General features: G+C 36.0%; 1 protein-coding gene across 1 annotated transcript in view; it reads left to right on the forward strand.

Annotated features, from left to right (window-relative positions):
* Positions 1 to 13,676, forward strand: part of TRPC4 (transient receptor potential cation channel subfamily C member 4) — a 133,665-nt gene extending 119,989 nt beyond the window's left edge. Inside the window, exons 8-10 of the mRNA XM_012748112.2 lie at positions 9,550 to 9,591; positions 9,721 to 9,810; positions 11,214 to 13,676. Coding sequence (XP_012603566.1) covers positions 9,550 to 9,591; positions 9,721 to 9,810; positions 11,214 to 11,936 — 855 coding nt within the window. The 3' untranslated portion in view covers positions 11,937 to 13,676. The remainder of the gene's footprint in view (positions 1 to 9,549; positions 9,592 to 9,720; positions 9,811 to 11,213) is intronic.
* Positions 13,677 to 19,463: the final 5,787 nt, after the last annotated feature.

The following is a 19,463-nucleotide window of genomic DNA, read 5'->3' on the forward strand; positions in this document are numbered from 1 at the left end:
ATTCCAGAAATTTGACTTCCAGCCCTTCCACCCCCCTTCCTCTCACTGTTGACTCACTCACTGGTAGGAACATGTTGCCATCTTTGCATAGATGCACAGAGGAGCTCTCAATCATCTGGGCTTTCTTATGAAAGTAGTGATTCACACCTTTCAGATGGAAAGGGCAAATGGCATATGTTAAAGAGCATTTTTAAAATATATATTACTGATCTCCAAAAAAGTCACAAATTTCTTTCTATGTCTCTATCTCTAAATTGGAATCTGCCTCAAGCTGATGCACCACGAGCTAATTCACCCCAAACTTTCTCCTTTGCCATGTCGATTCTACTAGCTGTTGATAATGGCTATTTTGATGCTTTGGGAATTAATGCCAAACTAAATAAATATTCTGAATCATCCCTCTCTTTTCCACTAAGCTAAGGCATTGGGTGAGCACCAGCCTAATCAAACTCAACACTATCTGAATATATTCTTATTTGTACTACATTTTCAGAATGAGGAGGATATAATATTTTGGTTTGCATTCTTAGTTGAATTTTATACATTTTTTGTTAATATGAAAATAAATAATCTGTATTATTTATAAAGAAGCTTTTGCTCATAAAAATAAGATAAATGAAAATAAACTAAGATGATTGTAATATTAATAGAGGAGTTAAATGAGAAAGTAATGTCAAAAAGTAATTGATTTGCTATGCATTCATTTCAACTTGGTTAATCCTCCTAATAGTTCATTGAAGACAAAGAGATATATACATATGTGTCTATCAATTAAAAGGTGACACTGCAATACCAATGACAGTCACTTTGTAAAACCAAAGATTGGTTTAGATTACAGCATTATACTCCAAAGGGACCTTAGATACCACTTAGCTCAACCATTTCCTTTAAAAGAAAACTTTTTTACTTTGCCCAGTGTCTCAGGGTCCCTTAAGGACAGAGTTGGAGAAACATGCTTGGGTCTTTTGTTTCCTCATCCAATGTGCTCTCCATTACTCTCTTTTATTTTCCTGAAAAGTCTAATGAACATGCAGCAACACCTTCCATGCTGTGTCTTTTGATTTTTTTCCAACAGCTTTTGCAGATCCTATCATTGTTTTCAGCTGCCTTTTAGACTCCTGTATGTCAAAGCCCTTGTTTAATGTCCTGGTTAGCCTTCTGCTATTATCCCCAACTTGCTAAAATTCATGCCATTTTTTGAAGCAGAACATTAAACCTCAACTGGAGGTTACTCCATTCTTTGAGGCATTTTCTCTATCCTTCTCATTTGTGGTTTACTTAACTGGCACTTGTCACCTAGCCTTTGCCTGAATGTCACCCAGGCGCTCATTCTATGCACGTTTCAGGAAGAGCCCAGAAACCCAGTGCTGCTCCAAGTTGCTGTGTCAGCCCCTCTCTAGGAGCCCATTATTGGCGATCTTATCTTGCTATTTATGGCTTCCCGGTAATACTGATACAACTATCACTGAAAACTCATTAACTCATATTTTTTGTAACTTTGGACTTCCTTTAATAGGTGATTGGGAGTTCCAGGTAAATTAATCTTTCACTTGACTGCTTTATGGAGGAAAGCATAAATGAAGCAGAAATGCTTCATTATTGAGCAAAACATTTATGGTAGGAAGCAAACCCATTATTGAGATATGGCTTGTCTCTAGGCAATTATACAAATACCACCAAAGAGGCAGCCTACTCAGGGTGCAATAATCAAATATGAAACAGGCTACAGCTTGTGATTTTTGATGTTACTTCTTGCCAAATTTTTGTTTAACCCTACATTACCAGCAAATATCCTTCTCAGTATCAAAGCACTGGTTCTCAAACTTTAGCATGCACTAGAATCATCAGGAATCTCCATTTTAAGCATTTCCAGCTTGTAACTTTAACTAGAAATTCCTATTCCAAAAAATCATTGTTGTCTATCTCAGCTTTTTAAAATAAAACAAAACCAGCCTTCACGCTTGTTGCTCAAAAGGTCCTCAAAAGGTAAATGAAATGCTTACATGTATAGGTCAATATGCTGAACCAGAAAAAAAATAGGTATTTTAATAAAATCATAAAAAATGATTTTTTGGCCGGGCGTGGTGGCTCACGCCTGTAATCCTAGCACTTTGGGAGGCCGAGGCGGGCGGATTGCTCAAGGTCAGGAGTTCGAAACCAGCCTGAGCGAGACCCTGTCTCTACCAAAAATAGAAATAAATTAATTGACCAACTAAAAATATATATACAAAAAATTAGCCGGGCATGGTGGCGCATGCCTGTAGTCCCAGCTACTCGGGAGGCTGAGGCAGTAGGATCGCTGAGCCCCGGAGATTGAGGTTGCTGTGAGCCAGGCTGACGCCACGGCACTCACTCTAGCCTGGGCAACAAAGTGAGACTCTGTCTCAAAAAAAAAAAAAAAAAAATGATTTTTTAACTTCCTTAGTTTTGTTTTTCTACTTTCTATTTTTCTCTCAAGCACAAAGTAAGGAGCACATGAGGATGAGGCATGGTCTCTTTCATGGTGGCTATGAATTGCTCAGCTCTGAGTTACAGATGGACTGTAACTTGAGCCTGAGCAGGTGCCACAGAAATACACTCAGTTAAGTCACCGCAAATTGTCGATGAAAAAGAAGGCAAACTCTGCAAAATAATTTAAAGAGGTTTATTCTGAGCCAAATTTGAGCACCGTGACCCAGAGCCACGCCCAAGAAGCCTTGAGCAAGTGGACTCGCTGTGGTTGGGTTACAGTTTGGTTTTATACATTTCAGGGAGACAGGGGTTACAGGTAAAGTCATAAATCAAAACACGAATGGCGCACATTGGTTTGGCGTGAAAATGTGGGCCATCTTGAAGGGGGGTGGTACTTACAGGTTATAGGTGGGTTTAAAGACTTTGACTTGCGCTTGGTTAAAGCCATGCAGCTTTGTCTAAAGGCTTGGAATGTTTTAAGATAAGGAGGTCTGTTAACCAGAGACAAGCCACTGGAAATACTTGCTGTCTAAATTGAGGACCTGCAGGTTTGTCTTGCATAGCTAGGACTACCAATGAGTTACAAAGGATATTTACAAGAAGGGTCGGGGCATGATGAGGCACGTCTGACCTCCCTCCTCAAGGAATGCAATTCAGTTTTAGGGTACCTCTTGGCCAGAAGGAGGCTCCATTCAGTCAGCTGGTAGGAGGGAAGTCTTAAGATTGTATTCTAGTTCACAAAATGAATTAGAAACCAAATGAATTAACATCAGCTATCATGACTAAAGGAATAAAACTAATGGTACATGCACCTCTCAGACTTTATTTTTAGTGGTTATTTGTCAAAATGTATTGTTCCCTAATCATTATGACTCTCAGTAGACCTAACTACAAATCTGACAGAGATGACAGTTGACAGCCCAAAATAAGTGACTGAGGCAAAGGTCTCAATCACTGGAGGTTTTGAGGGTGCAACAGGGAAAAACACAAACCACAGACAAATCTATAACTGTTTTTTTCTGAAGGAGAATTTGGGAAATTCAGTACTTAGGGTAAGGCTTACTGGAAAAAAAGGGAGTGGAGGGGAGGTAAATAGTTACATTCTTATGAGACCCAGCAAATCTACATTTTATATAAGAAAAGGTGAATGTTAGAAGAGCAAGAGAGAGTGAAGGAAGCATCAATTATGTAGATGTCCAGAGGTGGCTCATACCTATAAGGCTAGCACTTTGGAAGGCTGAGGCAAGAGATCACTAGAGGTCAGGAGGAGACCAGCACCTGCAGTCCCAGCTACTTGGAAAGCTAACGCAGGAGGATCGCTTGAGCCCAGGATTTTGAGGTTGCAGTGAGCTACGATGATGCCACTACACTCTAGCCTAGCCTCCTCGGCAGTGTGAGACCTTGTCTCCGCCCCCCGAAAAAAAATTACGTAGATGTCCCTAAGTAGATGGAGAATGTTTGGTCTTGTTGCTGTTTTGCACCTGGAAAGATAAACTTGTAATCAACATTATTAGTGTGGAATTGAACAAACTTTAGTTTCCGGAGCTAGACTTAGCCTGCAGACCCAAAGTTACAATTTGCATGTTCTTGTTTATGGGAGCCTAGCAAGGAATTTTCTTATGAATGATCTATGGGGGTGGGGGGCAGTCCTTCATAGCGGCCTGAGGCCTTTTATCCTTCCATGGGGATCTGGCTAATGCATAATGTTAATAGCAGCTATTCATTTGGAAGTTGGTATTGCATGACTCAGGCTTGACCTTCCTCCATTTTGCATAAGGAGTTGGGGAGGGGGTCCTGGTATTTTTATTTTTCTTTACACAAGTATTCATCCATGAATATCTCTGGATCCCTAAAAGATTGCTGTAAGATTTGCTTGCAAGGTCAGGATGTATAGGAATTAATTGCTTGACACTCCTAATATTTCAAGAGTGAGGTCCTGAATATTTAGTTTGACCATACAACAGTTAGACATTTCACATCATTTAATTCTATATGCTTAGAGAGTATGTTCATAAAGAGCAATATTTAGAGGCAAGAGGTAATGATAAAGAAACTGTTTATAGGGAATAATATGTAGATCCATCTGTAACCGAGCCAAACTCCAATTTTGAAAAAAAAAAAAAAAAAAAAAAAAGTATCACATCCTGGAATGGCCCCCTTGCATTTTTACGTTTTTTAAAGAAGAACACAGCAAGCTGCATACCTTAAGGGATTCACTGAGCAAAGCAAAGACTAAAAAGCATAATTTATGGGCCTAAAATCAGTGATAGACAAAAAACAGAGTGGAAATGAGAGAAAACGGCTCTGAAAATTGACTGCAGGGAAGCAGCTACGTGAAGTGAGCCTGACATTCACACAGTGGACATGGAAAGAACGGAAGATATAGAGGGAGGAACTGTCACAGCCAATTCCCCAGGGCCTCTCTTGCAGCTGCAAAGCCTTCCTTGCTCTAAAGCAGCCTGACACTTTTATTGAAATCCTGGAGTTTGCTTGCAGCGCCAGAGGTTTCTCACTAGCTGGTCTTTTCCTTTATCATTAGTTCTGTGATCCCAATACTGCAACTGTCTTAACCTAACAAATCAGGAGGAACCTGCAAACCATCAGTTATGCTAATTCGGCGCCCAGGTGTGCCCTCTGCTCCTACCCCAAAAGCCACTCTGCCAAGGAACATTCCACACAGTCTCCTGACTTCTGAAATAATTTCCAAAGAAAAGAGCCAATTTAAAGTGCACTTTTTTTTCTCCATAATATTTTTCCTTGACACCTTGTTAAGAAAGGAAGGCCCTTGATTGGTCATGTGGTGCATTTTTCCTTTCTCAAACACAACTGATAACCAATCTAATTTTTTTCAAAAAATAGCTGTAAAGCTCAACTCTAGAAATTCTTTAGCAACATTGTGAACATAAGCTCACTCACTGACAAATTCTTTATTCCTAACCTAGGCCTCCCATGCAATAATTCTACCTAAGTCATTATTTTTTAGTACAATTAGAGAATGTCTAGTCATTGCAGATTATTTTATCAAGCAAAGTTTAACCTGTGAATGGCTTGAAAGAAAACTAAATATCCATTACCCACTGAGGTATTTTTTAATGAAATGGCCTTTATTATATTACTTATATAAATGCAAATAGGTCAGTCCTCCTGCTCATGGTCATTTCCAGTGATGATTATAAGATATGATGTCTTCTCTTATATAATAAATCTCTTTGAAGCTCAGTTGGTCTTTACCCAACAAAAAGGTCTCAAGCATCCTAAATATTATTGATGGTAGTTCTATTATATAATATTTAATGGCATCACTAATTGACAAAAATTATTGTTATGCTTATTGCAAAGAGTACATATTTTATGGGTTGAATTTTGCTCCACCCCCTAATAAAAAAAGATTGGTTGAAGTCTTAACTCCCTGTACCTCAGAATATGACCTTATTTGGAAAAAGGATCGTTGCAGATGGAATTAGTTGAGATGAGGTCATCTAGAATAGGATCCTTATAAGAACATGGCCATGTGAAGACACAGAGACACAAGAACACCATGAGAAGATGGAGTCAGAGATTAGCAATAAACAACTGCAAGCCAAAGAATGCCAAGAATCGACAGCCACTAACCCGAAGCTACGAAGCTTCTTTCTACCTAATGCTGTTGCTGGATGACTATTACAGAAATTAAACTTTCACCACGCCACTCAGCTAGTCAGAAACTCAGGTGCCAGTGGGTTACTACCACTGAATTCATAGTGCCATCTAAGATTCTATATAAAGAACCCATCTAATCCATATTTCTAGTAGCAGAGACATTGCAACTGCACTGCCAGCAGTCCCCATAACATCTCTCACTTTCTAGCCCCAGCATATGTGCTCACCCTACTCCAATCTTCTAGAACGTCTGTGCATCTCTGCCTATCAAAATGCTATTATTCTTTCATGTCCAATCTAATACCTTATTCCTTGCATGAAGGCTGTTATGGATTCTTTCCTTAGTACAATATCACCTCTTCACCCCATACTCAAATAACACTCTTACAGCCCTTGCATGTTTTCTAAAGTATTTTGCCTTTATCTGTCGTCATTCATGCTCTTGGCATTCCACCTCATAAACTATAAGCCATTTAAGGGCAACAGTGTGTTTCATTCCTCACTGGTTTCTTACAGCCCACCGCCACGTGCATGTAGTCATATAAAAATTTATTATCAACATTAATAAATTTATGCTAAATTGGCCCTACAAGCTCAAATCCATTAAAGAGAAACTCACAAAGGAAAATTGAGAGGTCACAGCAAAAATTCAATGTCATGCAGAAATGTTCACAAAATTTTAAGCTACCCTAAAAGATGACTGCCTATAGAGTTTGTGTCATATCTATCCAAATTTACCAGAAACAGCCCTTTACTAATTAGAAGCAAATTTTCTACCTCTAAAGCTCGCTACTGCCAAGGTTAAAGGCATCCGACTATTTAGCTGAAGGAAATGCTCTTTCTCCACATGAAATGCCACAAATACCACACAAAGAGTCACAATTACATCTAAGCACATTCTTTTACTTTCTTAGAGGTAATCATCATATGTGCCAGACTATGCACAAATTTCCTGATTCAAGAAGATTTTTTAAAGTGTGTTAAATTATATTATTAATCAAAAGGGGAAAAATGGAAAGAGTACCGGAACTAACATTAGTTAGCAATAGATGCCTTAAATCTCTTATTTAATCTGCACAATTTCCCAGTTAATCTTCACCCTGCAGAATAAGAAGTGAAGAAGAGGGAGACCCTCAGAGATTTAAACTCCCTGACCAGGCTCAGTGAACTTCAGACCCAGTAGTGATTCTTAGGTCCATGTTCTTAATCTAACAACACTCTACCTTCCAGAAAGTAAAACAGTACAAACCGGTAGGCACAATGGGTACATTGCATTCATTTTGGGGTTCGATATTCAGAAGATGGTTAGCTTCATCCATTCCGATTTTCATAGCCAGGATTTTAAAGTTCAGTTGCCTGGTATAATTTCACAAGACTAAAATTAGTTTTCTAGTATTAACATATAGATATAGAAAACAATCAGTTGGCAAAAACAACTTAGCCTTAAACCTGGGCTATGGAAACTAACTCCTCAAAGTAATCACAGTACAGTTTTCCAATAGTCCTCTTTCTTTTTGACAAGCTAGTTTGGTTTTTAAAAAAAATTTTCCCAAGAAAACCTATAATTATTGTTTAAAATGTGGTCTTTGACTTTTTTATATTTTTATTAAAATTTTTCACTTTGTGTATGAGTAAGTTTCTGCTGGAAGAAAGATGGATTGTACTCATTTAATAGTAAAATGTATCATGATCATTTTCCCTTATTCCTAATTTTCTGATTCCGTCATCCTTAATTTTAGTTTTGTGTTAAAGAATTTTAAAGTTAAATCATGACTTTTAACTGCTCTCTGTTAAAAATTTTTATTGGATTTTAGAAGGATTATAAAACAGAATAAAAAAATGCTGTTCTACTCCAAAATAATAAAAAATAAGCAGACTAAATTCTTTCTATATTAAATTAAGAGTTTCTATCTACTGGAATCATGGAAAACAGATCTCCTATATCATATTTATGGTGAGAATTTAAACAAATTGGTGTACAGCTCACTTTAGTATTTTTGTTTAGTTTAAGTAAATTTAAGAAGATCTGGAGAATTATGTTTTCTCAAAGTGCTTTGTGTGTTGGATGGCCGCTGAGCTGTGTGGCAATAGGAGTCAGACACCTCCCTCTGGTGGCCCAGCCATAAAATTTCCCAGCTATACTTTGTTCAAGATGTTTCAATTTTGTATTGTTTCAAATGCGCTAGTTTTTGAAATTAATACATTAACCATATTGAAATGGTTTTCTCAAAATTTATTTCTTATGCAAAAGTGAATAGTATTTAGACTAATCAGTGGCCCTTGGGAAGCTAAGCATTGTCTCATCTGTTCCCACAAGTTACTACTAATCACAAATCACAAATCCATTCTACAGCCAGTGGAAATAGAATTTTCCCCTATTTCTCTGAAGAGAAAAAGGGAGTATCTTTTAAGTTTTTTAATTTTTAAAAATATTTCACGGTGATACATGCACAACTCTTTTCAAAATTCTATTTTATCAGTTTATGATTAACTATTTATTAAGGAACAAGATCAAAAGCCTTATTTAAACCCAAGATATGTTACCCCTTTTGCTTTCTCACAATTTACCAAATTAATTTTTTATGATAGAAATATTTTTCATTTTAGATCATTTTGGCCAGTTCTCTTCCTTAACAATTAATACGGATGTTTATTCAACATGGATAAATTAAGGTTACACAGTTGTTTTTCTAACATCTTTAGAATACTTGTGAAATCTGCAAATATATAATTTTAGTATCATTGATTATTTAACTCAATTCATAATTGATTTTCTTTCAATCATTAAACATCTTCTCTCTCCATTCTACACTCCAAAATCACAATTCTGTGCTAACCCAATCTCTGCTCCTAAACCATCTAATCTCTTCAAAATGATACCTGGGGAATCACATTTATTTATTTTTAAATGATAAGTCAACAAATGCTATGTTTTAACAGAATCCTTTATTTATTTTGTTAAATTCAGCCATCTAACTAGAACTGGAATCCCCTCTTAATGTACATATGATTGAAATTAGTGTTGAAGAGTTCATTGTCTTACAAGGTTTCTGATTACATGTTGGATAGCTAGCTTCTTAATCTTGTTATATTGATATTTATGAAGACTTTTAATTTTTATTGGACATGTTTGGTATTTGATATGTCTTAGCATCATCTCATGTGATTTGGGGTGTGTATCAGCTATGATTGATTCTCTGTCACCTTATATTCTATATGAGAACATTTCTGTCATTGTTAACTTATTCTGTTTTAAATGTCACATAGATTATATATTCGTACCTTATCATATTTGTTTACTCATTCTTTTGATTCACGTGAAGCACTCTATAGCCATTGTCCATTATCTAGTGAAACTCCCACTTTGGGGAAATAACAATAAAAACATTTATAATTAAAATATATATTTTTTTCAGAGTAGCAATATAACCAAAACAGAAATGTCCCTTTGCTTTTCAGAGGCGAGCTGCTGATAATTTGAGAAGACATCACCAATATCAAGTAAGTTGTCTTTGTATTATATCTTGATATTTGCATTAAAATAAAATAAAGTCTTCCCTTCAGAACTGACTCAGGAGAGAAGTCATATTTATGCACTGAATATCAATACTGTGTTCTAAAATGCCCCAGGAAGTTATGAGGAACCTGGTGAAGCGCTATGTGGCCGCAATGATTAGAGATGCTAAAACTGAAGAAGGCCTGACCGAAGAGAACTTTAAGGTAACCATTTCCATCTTTATCACTATGAGAGACAGATTCTGCAGAATGTGGCTCAGAGCTGGAAACTCAGCCAAGTGTTTCAGTGAGCCTATGCCTTATGATTTTTAAAATTAAAACCTATTGAATTATACAAACAAACAAAAACAGCAAGTGGTGAAATTTCTTCTCAAAATAAATTGTTTTCAAACATACAGAGAAAATCTCAGTGCCTCATGGCATTCTGACTTGCTGATCCCAGCAACATAATACTGAGTGAGCTTTAGTGTTTGAAATTTCAGTAGATTTCTAAATCTGAAACATTTAGTAAACAGCACACTAGCAACTGCACAAACCTGTGTATCCTCCAACACTTTGGTAGCAGGGAATTTAAGGTTTCAGCTTAATTGTAACTTACACACTTATAAAGTTTTTCCTTTAGGTGTTTTTTTTTAAATTTTATAAGAGGAAATGGGTAGAATACATGAAATACTATATGCTTAAATCATGTATTTAAAACTATTTTGCTATTTTGCATGAGCGTTTAGAGATTTGGGGAAAATGATTAAAGCCATTATGATTGTACAGCCAAAAACAAACACATTTTCTTTAAAAACCTATAGGAGACCTTTAACAGAGAAAAGCAGCATGTTTGAACAAGAGAATGAAGAAGATAGATAAATTGCAAAACTTACAGCACAAATTGAAAACTGACTAGGAGCCAAGATGCTCTTTGCAGCCACAAAATTCAAGTTTTAAAGTTCAATGGTTCATTTAGGAGATAGATTAGAGGCAGGAGGCTACCAAGAAGGCCACTGTCAGGTTAAGACTAAGAATTCATTTACCAAACAAAATTAGGGAAAGGATGAATCTCAGAAATATCTGACCTGAAGCAATTTATAGGATATAGAGGCTGACACGGATGTTGGGGTAAGATCATCTTTAGGTGGTAAACAATTGAAAGTAACTGGCAACTCTTAGAAAGGTAAGCTCTACTTTAAGTATTTTGTTTTAGATATTCCTTTGGACAGAAAAATGTGCCAATATTTGAAATCTTATAAATTGCATCCCTGAAAGAGTGAGGTGAGTTGACAGAGATGATACTTAGAGGAAGTACTTGAAACTGTAGTCCCAGAGAAACCCAATATACTCTATACTCTGCTGGAAAGGATAACTCTTCCTGTTTCTTTTTACATTAACCTTAGGAAATTTCCTTGTTATTATAAAATTCCAAAAGGAAAATCAAAGTAACACCGAGTGTCAGTGAGAGAACTGGGAATTCTCAGTAGAACCCCAGAAGAGGAGAATCCTAGTTCTTAAAAACCAGTGAAAATATTTCTGACCCACGTATGAAAGGAGAAACTGATGCTCCCTAATGTTTATTAATTTAAGTCACAACCTAATTTGTCATTTTAAATTTCATTTAGGAACTCAAGCAAGACATTTCTAGTTTCCGCTTTGAAGTGCTGGGATTACTGAGAGGAAGCAAGCTTTCTACGATACAATCTGCAAATGCCACGAAGGAGTCCTCTAATTCAGCAGACTCGGATGAAAAGAGTGACAGTGAAGGTACTAGCAAGGACAAGAAAAAGAACTTCAGCCTTTTTGACTTAACCACGCTCATTCACCCGAGATCAGCAGCCATCGCGGCCGAAAGACATAACATAAGCAACGGCTCGGCCCTGGTGGTGCAGGAGCCACCAAGGGAGAAGCAGAGGAAAGTGAATTTTGTGACCGATATCAAAAACTTCGGGTTGTTTCACAGACGATCAAAACAAAACGCTGCTGAGCAAAACGCAAACCAGATCTTCTCTGTTTCAGAAGAAGTTGCTCGTCAACAGGCTGCAGGGCCGCTGGAGAGAAATATTCAACTGGAAGCCCGAGGCTTAGCGTCCCGGGGCGACCTGAGCATTCCTGGTCTCAGCGAACAGTGTGTGTTGGTGGACCACAGGGAGAGGAACACGGACGCTCTGGGGCTGCAGGCAGGCAAGAGAGCGTGTTCATTCGAGTCGGAGAAGGTGGTGGTGGAGGACACCGTTCCTATAATACCAAAGGAGAAGCATGCAAAGGAGGAGGACTCCAGTATAGACTATGACGTACACCTCACAGACACAGTCACCCACGAAGATTACGTGACCACCAGATTGTGATACTTGAAGGAGGAAGCGTTTCCCATACACACACGTATTTTCCATTGTGCTCTGGGGTGGGGGGAAATGTTTAAAATTAAATTAGCAAATGCTAACTTACACTTTGTAGTGTTGATCAACTGTGGCATATTAACCTGTAACATGTTGAAATAAGGCAAAGGCAATCAAAAACCCTTCTGTTTTGTAGCCTGCTTTTGCTTTCACAATTTGTTTTACAATTGTTTTTGTTAATAAATAAACGCACCTTGTATTCTTGTACTGTTGCAATAACCCACAGGAAAATTTTTAGCTATCTTTTTCAATCAAAACCAATGCAATTTGTTTCATGTGGTAGGTTGACTCCTATAATAGATATTTTTCTAAGCAGAAAACAATGTAGCTGAAATATTAGAGCTTTTCATATTTTTTAGGGCCTCTAGAAATGGCTGCTTACCAAGGACTGATCACCCAGTACTACAGTTTGATTTTAAGACACAAAATTACCAAATTATTTCTTAAGAACATGTAAATAATTATAGTACACAATAAAAGCAAGCAAGCCTTCTCACGGGGTCATGATCCAACCTTCTGTTAAGATGAAAGTCAGGTATACTTTGTAGACTTTTAGGTTGTACCAGTGTTTCCTTTTAGTAAGTATAAGAAATGTTTGTCTTAATAAATTATGATGATTAATGGTTTTTAATCACTTTTTGTCAGAAAAAAATCTTGATTCTCCGGTTTTTTTAAAAAAATAAATTACCTGTTTACTAGATTTAACTGTTTATCAGTATAAATATGAGTCTTTGTGGTTACTGAATTTCAAAAATGTGGCAAAAGTTCTCAGATATAGAAAAGAATTACAATAAATTGTAATAATGTAAGCACTTTAAATTACCAAGATGATTGCATACTTATAATACCCAGATGAAAATGAATTCATTTCCACAACATAAATCTAAGCTAAGTTAAATTCCAATATTTTCAATCAGCACAATATTGTTGTCAACTCAAAAGAAGTACAAAAACCTAGCAATTTCTTCTTCTTTTCCCCAGTGATGGGTACATATTTCTTTAGAATTAAAATCATTCAAAAATCATCATTAATTTTATCAGTAGGTGGAGATATATACTTTCCCTATAGGGACAGCATTCTTAATTCTTTGTTTCTTCTATTGCTTGCCAGGTAATTTAGCTTATATTATAATCATTCACTGAACTATTAAAAGGAAAGTGTTTACAACTGGCATAAAAATAGTACTGGAAACTTTTTAAAGTTTCAGTTCTATTACTGTGTCTATTCATCATACATGCCATTAGCATTTATTTCAAATGAATAGAAAAATGCTAAGTTCATTTTACCTCAAAAAATTACCTCCGTGGAGTAGAGAAATTTTATACAATTTTGCATTGGCCAAAACCAGCATAATGTTGTGAAACCCAGTTTCTGATTACCATCACAAACAGAACAACAGCAATAACAGTCACCCACTGTTGTATGCTCTATAGGTGTAATCACATATAGGTGATTAACAAACCTCTGAAGGAGTTACTGTTCTTATGCCCATTTGCCAGATGAGGAAATTGAGACAATCATTAACCTGGCTTAGGTAGTGCAGCTAGTGATGGAGCTGTGATTTGTCCTTCAGGTCATGCCCTTAACCACTACACTGGACTGCCTTTCAGAACATACACAGAGGAAGCTAAGAAAGATATATGTGCATATATCTGGGGGTTACTATTGCCACTTCTGTAATCCTATACTTTGAGAGAGAATGAGTTTGGTAAGCCCCCTAAAGTGTCCCTTCTTGTAAAGCAAGAGAAATGTGCAAAATAAAAACTGTACTGTATTTTAGACTAAATTTACATCATAGAAGTTCATAGATTTAAAAAACATACTCAGTATTGGATCTCAGAATTCAACTGCAAATATTAGATTTTAGTTTTCAAAAAAGCAAGAGGCACTGAGCCTCTGCTCACTCCTAAATCTAATTTTTATCCCGGGGATTTAGGATAACCTGGCTGGATAGGTTTGGAAAAATACAAGGCTGATGAATGAATGTACTTACTGCTTCAAGAACACCTTTATCTCCAGTACGTAAGGACTCAGACTAAATCCCTGGGGCTGCTGAAATGTCCCAATTTTTCTTATCAGACATACAGTAGTAGTAGAATTGTAGGCCTATTCTTAACATTTGGGATATTTTTCATTGATTTGTTTTTGCCTCTTCTGTGTACTGTTCCCCCCCCAAGTAACAACCCTATACGTCACCATGTTACATACTTTACCAGAATTCAATTTCAAATTCCCTCTGTTCCTTCAAACAACACCAACAACAATTAAAACAACCACAACTTTCTTTTTCCCAGTAGCTTATATATGTCAGAGTTAGGGTGCTGACATTTTACAGGGGAACGCAGTGATAATAGAGGATTTTATTTGGAGTGAGTATCATCTTCCTTTTCAGTGTCCTGGAAATGATGATTCTAGCAACCCTCAGATGTCACAGATAGATCCGTTTATGATTATGAATAAAACCTTGGATATTGTCAGTACTACATGTTCTAGACTTGAATGCTATTCTAAATATGTAATGACATGTGGCATTAGTGAAGATGAACAGTAAGGATAAAGTAAGAAAACATAAAACAATAGCAGGATTGCAAACGAAGGGATTATTTTTGAAGTCTTCAAATAAGTCATTTGCAGTTTCTTTCCATTTCTAGTAATATTTCTATCCACAGAAATTTCTAAATACTAAAGAGAGTTTTGAAATCACCTTCCATGTACATAAATAATGTTTCTTGTTTTCATGACTTCTTAAATTAAAATCTGTTTTTCTTTTTTTAAATTTTTTGTTTGAGCTGGGTGGAGGAGCATCTTGAAAATTCAGTTTACCTTCAATAGACTGGAAGTTAAATTCACAACACTTCATTTATCGCAGTTATATTTTGGAAGCCTTATTTACAAGAAAGTGTGCTATAAAGTTGTACCTCACCATTTGTGATAAATGTTTCCCTTTAATTTCTGTGTAATTAATCTATATTAACTTCAGTCAGGAAACTATGTGAAAAAAAAGTAGTGAATTATTTTGTAAAACAATGAGTAATTTTCAAAGTGCTAATTCTCTGCAAAAAGTATCTATTTCATAATTTGAACATTTGTATAAAAATTTGTCTTAAATCCAATATTTTATTTACTGGCTGGCAATTAAAGTAGTGCAAAAACATACTCACTTTCTTGCCTTGACATGGATAGTGACGTGCCATGCTCTAGAGATCGAACAAACTGATGAAAAGTCAAGGGTAGTAAACTCACCATGCTATTTTCAAAGAACCAAAACCAACTTGCCAGCAAATGTGGAGGGAAAATAGGCAACGATGGCGTAACAATATATTTTCTAACATTCGTTGATCCTTAATAATTCTGGGATTTGAGTTGAGTGAATGACTGGTGAATGATAATCCAGTCCAGTGAAAAGCAGCCACCAAGCACCAAACTCTGTCTGTCTGTGCATTGTACTTGCAGCAGAATCTTCTACAGTCTAGACAACCACCTTCCATGCTCAGTGTCGTTAAAACTTAACCTAGCAAAAACCATCCCCTGTGGTTCTGTACTTACGTTTGCAATAACTCAAATTTCAAAAAGGCCAACTTTATTAATATATTTCACCATTCTGAAAATTATGTCTTCAGTTTTGCATTATTCTCTTTTTTTTTTCTTTTCTTATATTATCCAAAATTCAGACCTACCAGTAACCACAATATTTAGAAACTTACTATCGCTGGCATTCCCCTCAGATTCAATTTCAAAAGTGTTATTCCAATGATTTTACAATGTATTCAAATGCATTTTATTTATATAGTGTGGTCACATGCCTTATTTTATTTAAATTTTAGAACTGTATTAGATAAACTCACTGTAGATAACTAAGGAAACTTAGGCTCAGGGGATTTATGAAAATTATCCAAATTTACCTGGCTGGTAGGTAGCTGATTTGGACCTTAAAATAAAAAAATTCTTCGTTTAGATATTTGGATGAGACATCACATCATAAATGCTTTGATGAATTTTTATGCGAGGAAAATTTTGCCTTCTTTGCCCTCTTCTTAAGTAGAAGATAGTTACAGTCATCCAAACTTTCCACAGTTAAAATTCAAGATTAATATCATACTACCTTTTGTTTTCCTACAAAGTTGTATGAACAGATTTTTTTCATAGCTAGTTTCTCACTGTTTTCTGAACAGATACTGTTCATTTTCACTTAAAGTGTAGATTCTATGATTATTCTATGTGCACAGTGGTAATAATAAAATGTATTAAATGATGTTAAAGCTTCTCAATTAAAAAGTCATAGAGCTGGACAAAGTAGAGCTGAACTAAGATTGAGACCTGGGACCAGGGCTGCATATAGCCATGCCACCACTGGGCTGACTAGCAGTGAAGCTGTCTCTGTAAGTAAATTCACCAGCAGCAAAACCACCAGTTTCTTCTACCGCTGCACTGTCCAATTAGCTAGCTACTATCCCCATATGGCTATTCAGCACTTGAACCGTGGCTAGTCTGAACAAAGATGTGCTGTAAAACACACCCCAGATTTCTAAGACTTAGTCTGAAAATGATGTAAATTAGCTCATTATTATTTTATATTGGTTACATGTTGAAATGATAATATTTTGGATGTATTGAGTTAAAATATACTAATTAAATGAGTTTTATGTTTCTTTTTACTTTTTCAGTGTGGCTACTAGGAAAATAAATATGTGGCTTGTATTTGTAAGTTGCAATACATTTCTGTTGGACAGTGCTGCTCTGGGAGATTTGTATTTGCTTTGCTCAATTCATGCATTTCTATTATTTGAATTACATAGGTAAAACTTATACACTTAACCACTCAAAAACAGTGTATGTGGCTCTGCTAACATCTTCAGTCTCTCCTTGATTCCAAATCTCTTAATAGAATCCCTGCTAACAATTTGCCATATTCCATGTTTTCCCTTTGCTTTTGCAAATGTATTAATATAAATATGTATGCACATAGATATATATAGGTTATGGTTTCATTATTGGTTTTTCAAGAATTGGATCACCCTATACCTATAACTCAGTGACTTTTTTTTTCATCTAACAGTGTACCATGGAAACCTTTTCTAAAGTAATTTAATATAGCAGAAAATTTGAATCCATCCAAAGAAATTCCTTCACTAGCTATTTTACCTACTGAAATATAATATTATCACATGCTATTTCTAAAACCACTATGGAAAATCTGCTTATCAAAGAAAACACACAGTTTTTAAGTGATGAGGAGTACTTGATAGACATCAAGGTGTTTCTGAAAGGCAAGTATTTTCATTTCTGTCCTCTGGATACAATCTTGCAGGGCTCCCTATTTCCCCTGCCATTCAATGCTGATTCCATAGCATGGCCTTCATAAAGAGGCCCCAGTTTCTGTACCAGCATCATTTCTTAACACCATTCTGACTCACACTAAACTTTAGCCATTCTGAACTTCGTTTAGCCATTGAAGACTTAATATTGCTCTTTTCCCCCAAATTTACAAACACCATTACTCCAGCCTTGAATAAAATTTGTACCATTTTTTAAAAATTTTTAATCCAAGATTTTAATTATTATAATTCCAATCGACCTATTTTGTAGCTTCCTTTATGCTTAATTGTTTTACCAAATTACTTTTTTCTTATAGGTGATCTTTTCCTGAGCCTACAGATAGTGAACCAGGTTTTCCCTGTGGGAGTAAGAGATGCTCCACATTGACATGCTTTCAGGGCACCAGTGTACTCTGAGAAGCTCAATTAGTCCCAGGAAGTAACTCACTGTGCTGCTTCAGCATTCAGCATGCAAAATACCCTGTGGATTAGAGGAAGGCAGGAAGCTGGTACCTTTTCATAGCTGCTGTGGGGTGACTTGCAAGTCAGGCACTTTATCTCTTTAAATCTCAGTTGCTGATATTTAAAGTTTCTGGATGAAAATGTCCCATCTATCTCTAAAATATAAAACTATGTTAAATCATCCTTCTAAAGTTAGAAGTGCCAAATAAGAAAGTGGAAATGTAGGAAAAATGAAGGCACCATAAAATATTCAGTGCATGATTATTTCTTCCATTTTATTTAAAATAAACTTTAAAAAATGTTTGAGATCATTGTAGATTCATATTCAACTGTAAGAAACAATACAGACATAGCTCATGTGCCATTTACCCATTTTCCCCCAATGGAAACATCTTTCAAAAACTATAGTACAATATCACATGCATTTAATCCACTGATCTTACTCAAATTTCCACAGTTGTACTTGTGTGTATGGACTTGTGTGTTTATTTAGTTCTATACAGTTTTACTGCAAATACAGGTTTGTGTATTCATAACCATAGATAAGACATAGAAAATTTTCATCATCACAAGAATCTCAGGTATTGCCCTTTTATAGGCATATCTCAGAAATATCATGAGTTTGGTTCCAGACCACTTCAATAAAGGGAATATCACAATAAAACAAGTAACACAAACTGGTTTCACAGTGTATATAAAAGTTATGTTTACACTACACTGTAGTCAAGTGTGCAATAGCATATTTATTAAAAAACCAATATCTATACCTTAATTAAAAATATTTTATGGCTAAAAATTGCAAATGATCATCTGAGCCTTCAGCAAGTTGAAATCTTTTGCTGGTGGAGGGTTTTGCCTTGATGTGGACGGTGCTGACTGATCAGGGTGGTGGGTGCTGAAGGTTAAGGAGGTTGTGATGATTTCTCAAAATAAAACAACAATGAAGTTTGCCACATCAGTTGACACTTCCTTTCACCAAAGATTTCTCTGTTTGATAACATTTTACCCACAGTAGAACTTCTTTCAAAATTGCAGTCAATACTCTCAAATCCTATCAACTAAAGTTTACGTAATATTCTAAATCCTTTGTTGGTGTTCTAACAATGTTCACAGCAGCTTCACCAGGAGTAGATTCCATCTCAAAAAATCACTTTATTTGGTCATCAATAAAAAGCCACTCTTCATCTGTTCAAGTTTTATCACAAGACTACAGCAATTCAGTCACATCTCCAAACTCTGCTTCTAATTCTAGTTCTCTTGCTATTTCCACCACATCTGCAGTGACTTCCTCCACCGAAGTCATGAAGCCCTCCATGGGATTTGGAATCAGCTTCTTCTAAACTCTTGATTTTGCTATTTGGACCTCCTCCCATGAATCACAAATGTTCTTAATGGTATGTACAGTGGTGAATCCTTTCTGGAATATTTTCAATTTACGTTGCCTCGATCCATCAGAGGAATCTTATCTATGGCAGCTATAGCCTTACAAAATGTATTTTTTAAATAATAAGACTTGAATATCAAAATTAATCCTTGCTCCATGGGATACAGAGGGGCATTGTATTAACAGGCATGAACACATTTAATCTCTTTTCACATCTCCATCAGAGCTCTTGCGTGAGCAGGTACATTGCAAATGAGCAGTCATATTTTGAAAGGAATCTTTTTTTCTAAGCAATAGGTCTCAACAGTGGGCTT

Source organism: Microcebus murinus, chromosome 13 (genome assembly GCF_040939455.1).
Source record: "Microcebus murinus isolate Inina chromosome 13, M.murinus_Inina_mat1.0, whole genome shotgun sequence".
NCBI classification, from domain to species: Eukaryota; Metazoa; Chordata; class Mammalia; order Primates; family Cheirogaleidae; genus Microcebus; species Microcebus murinus.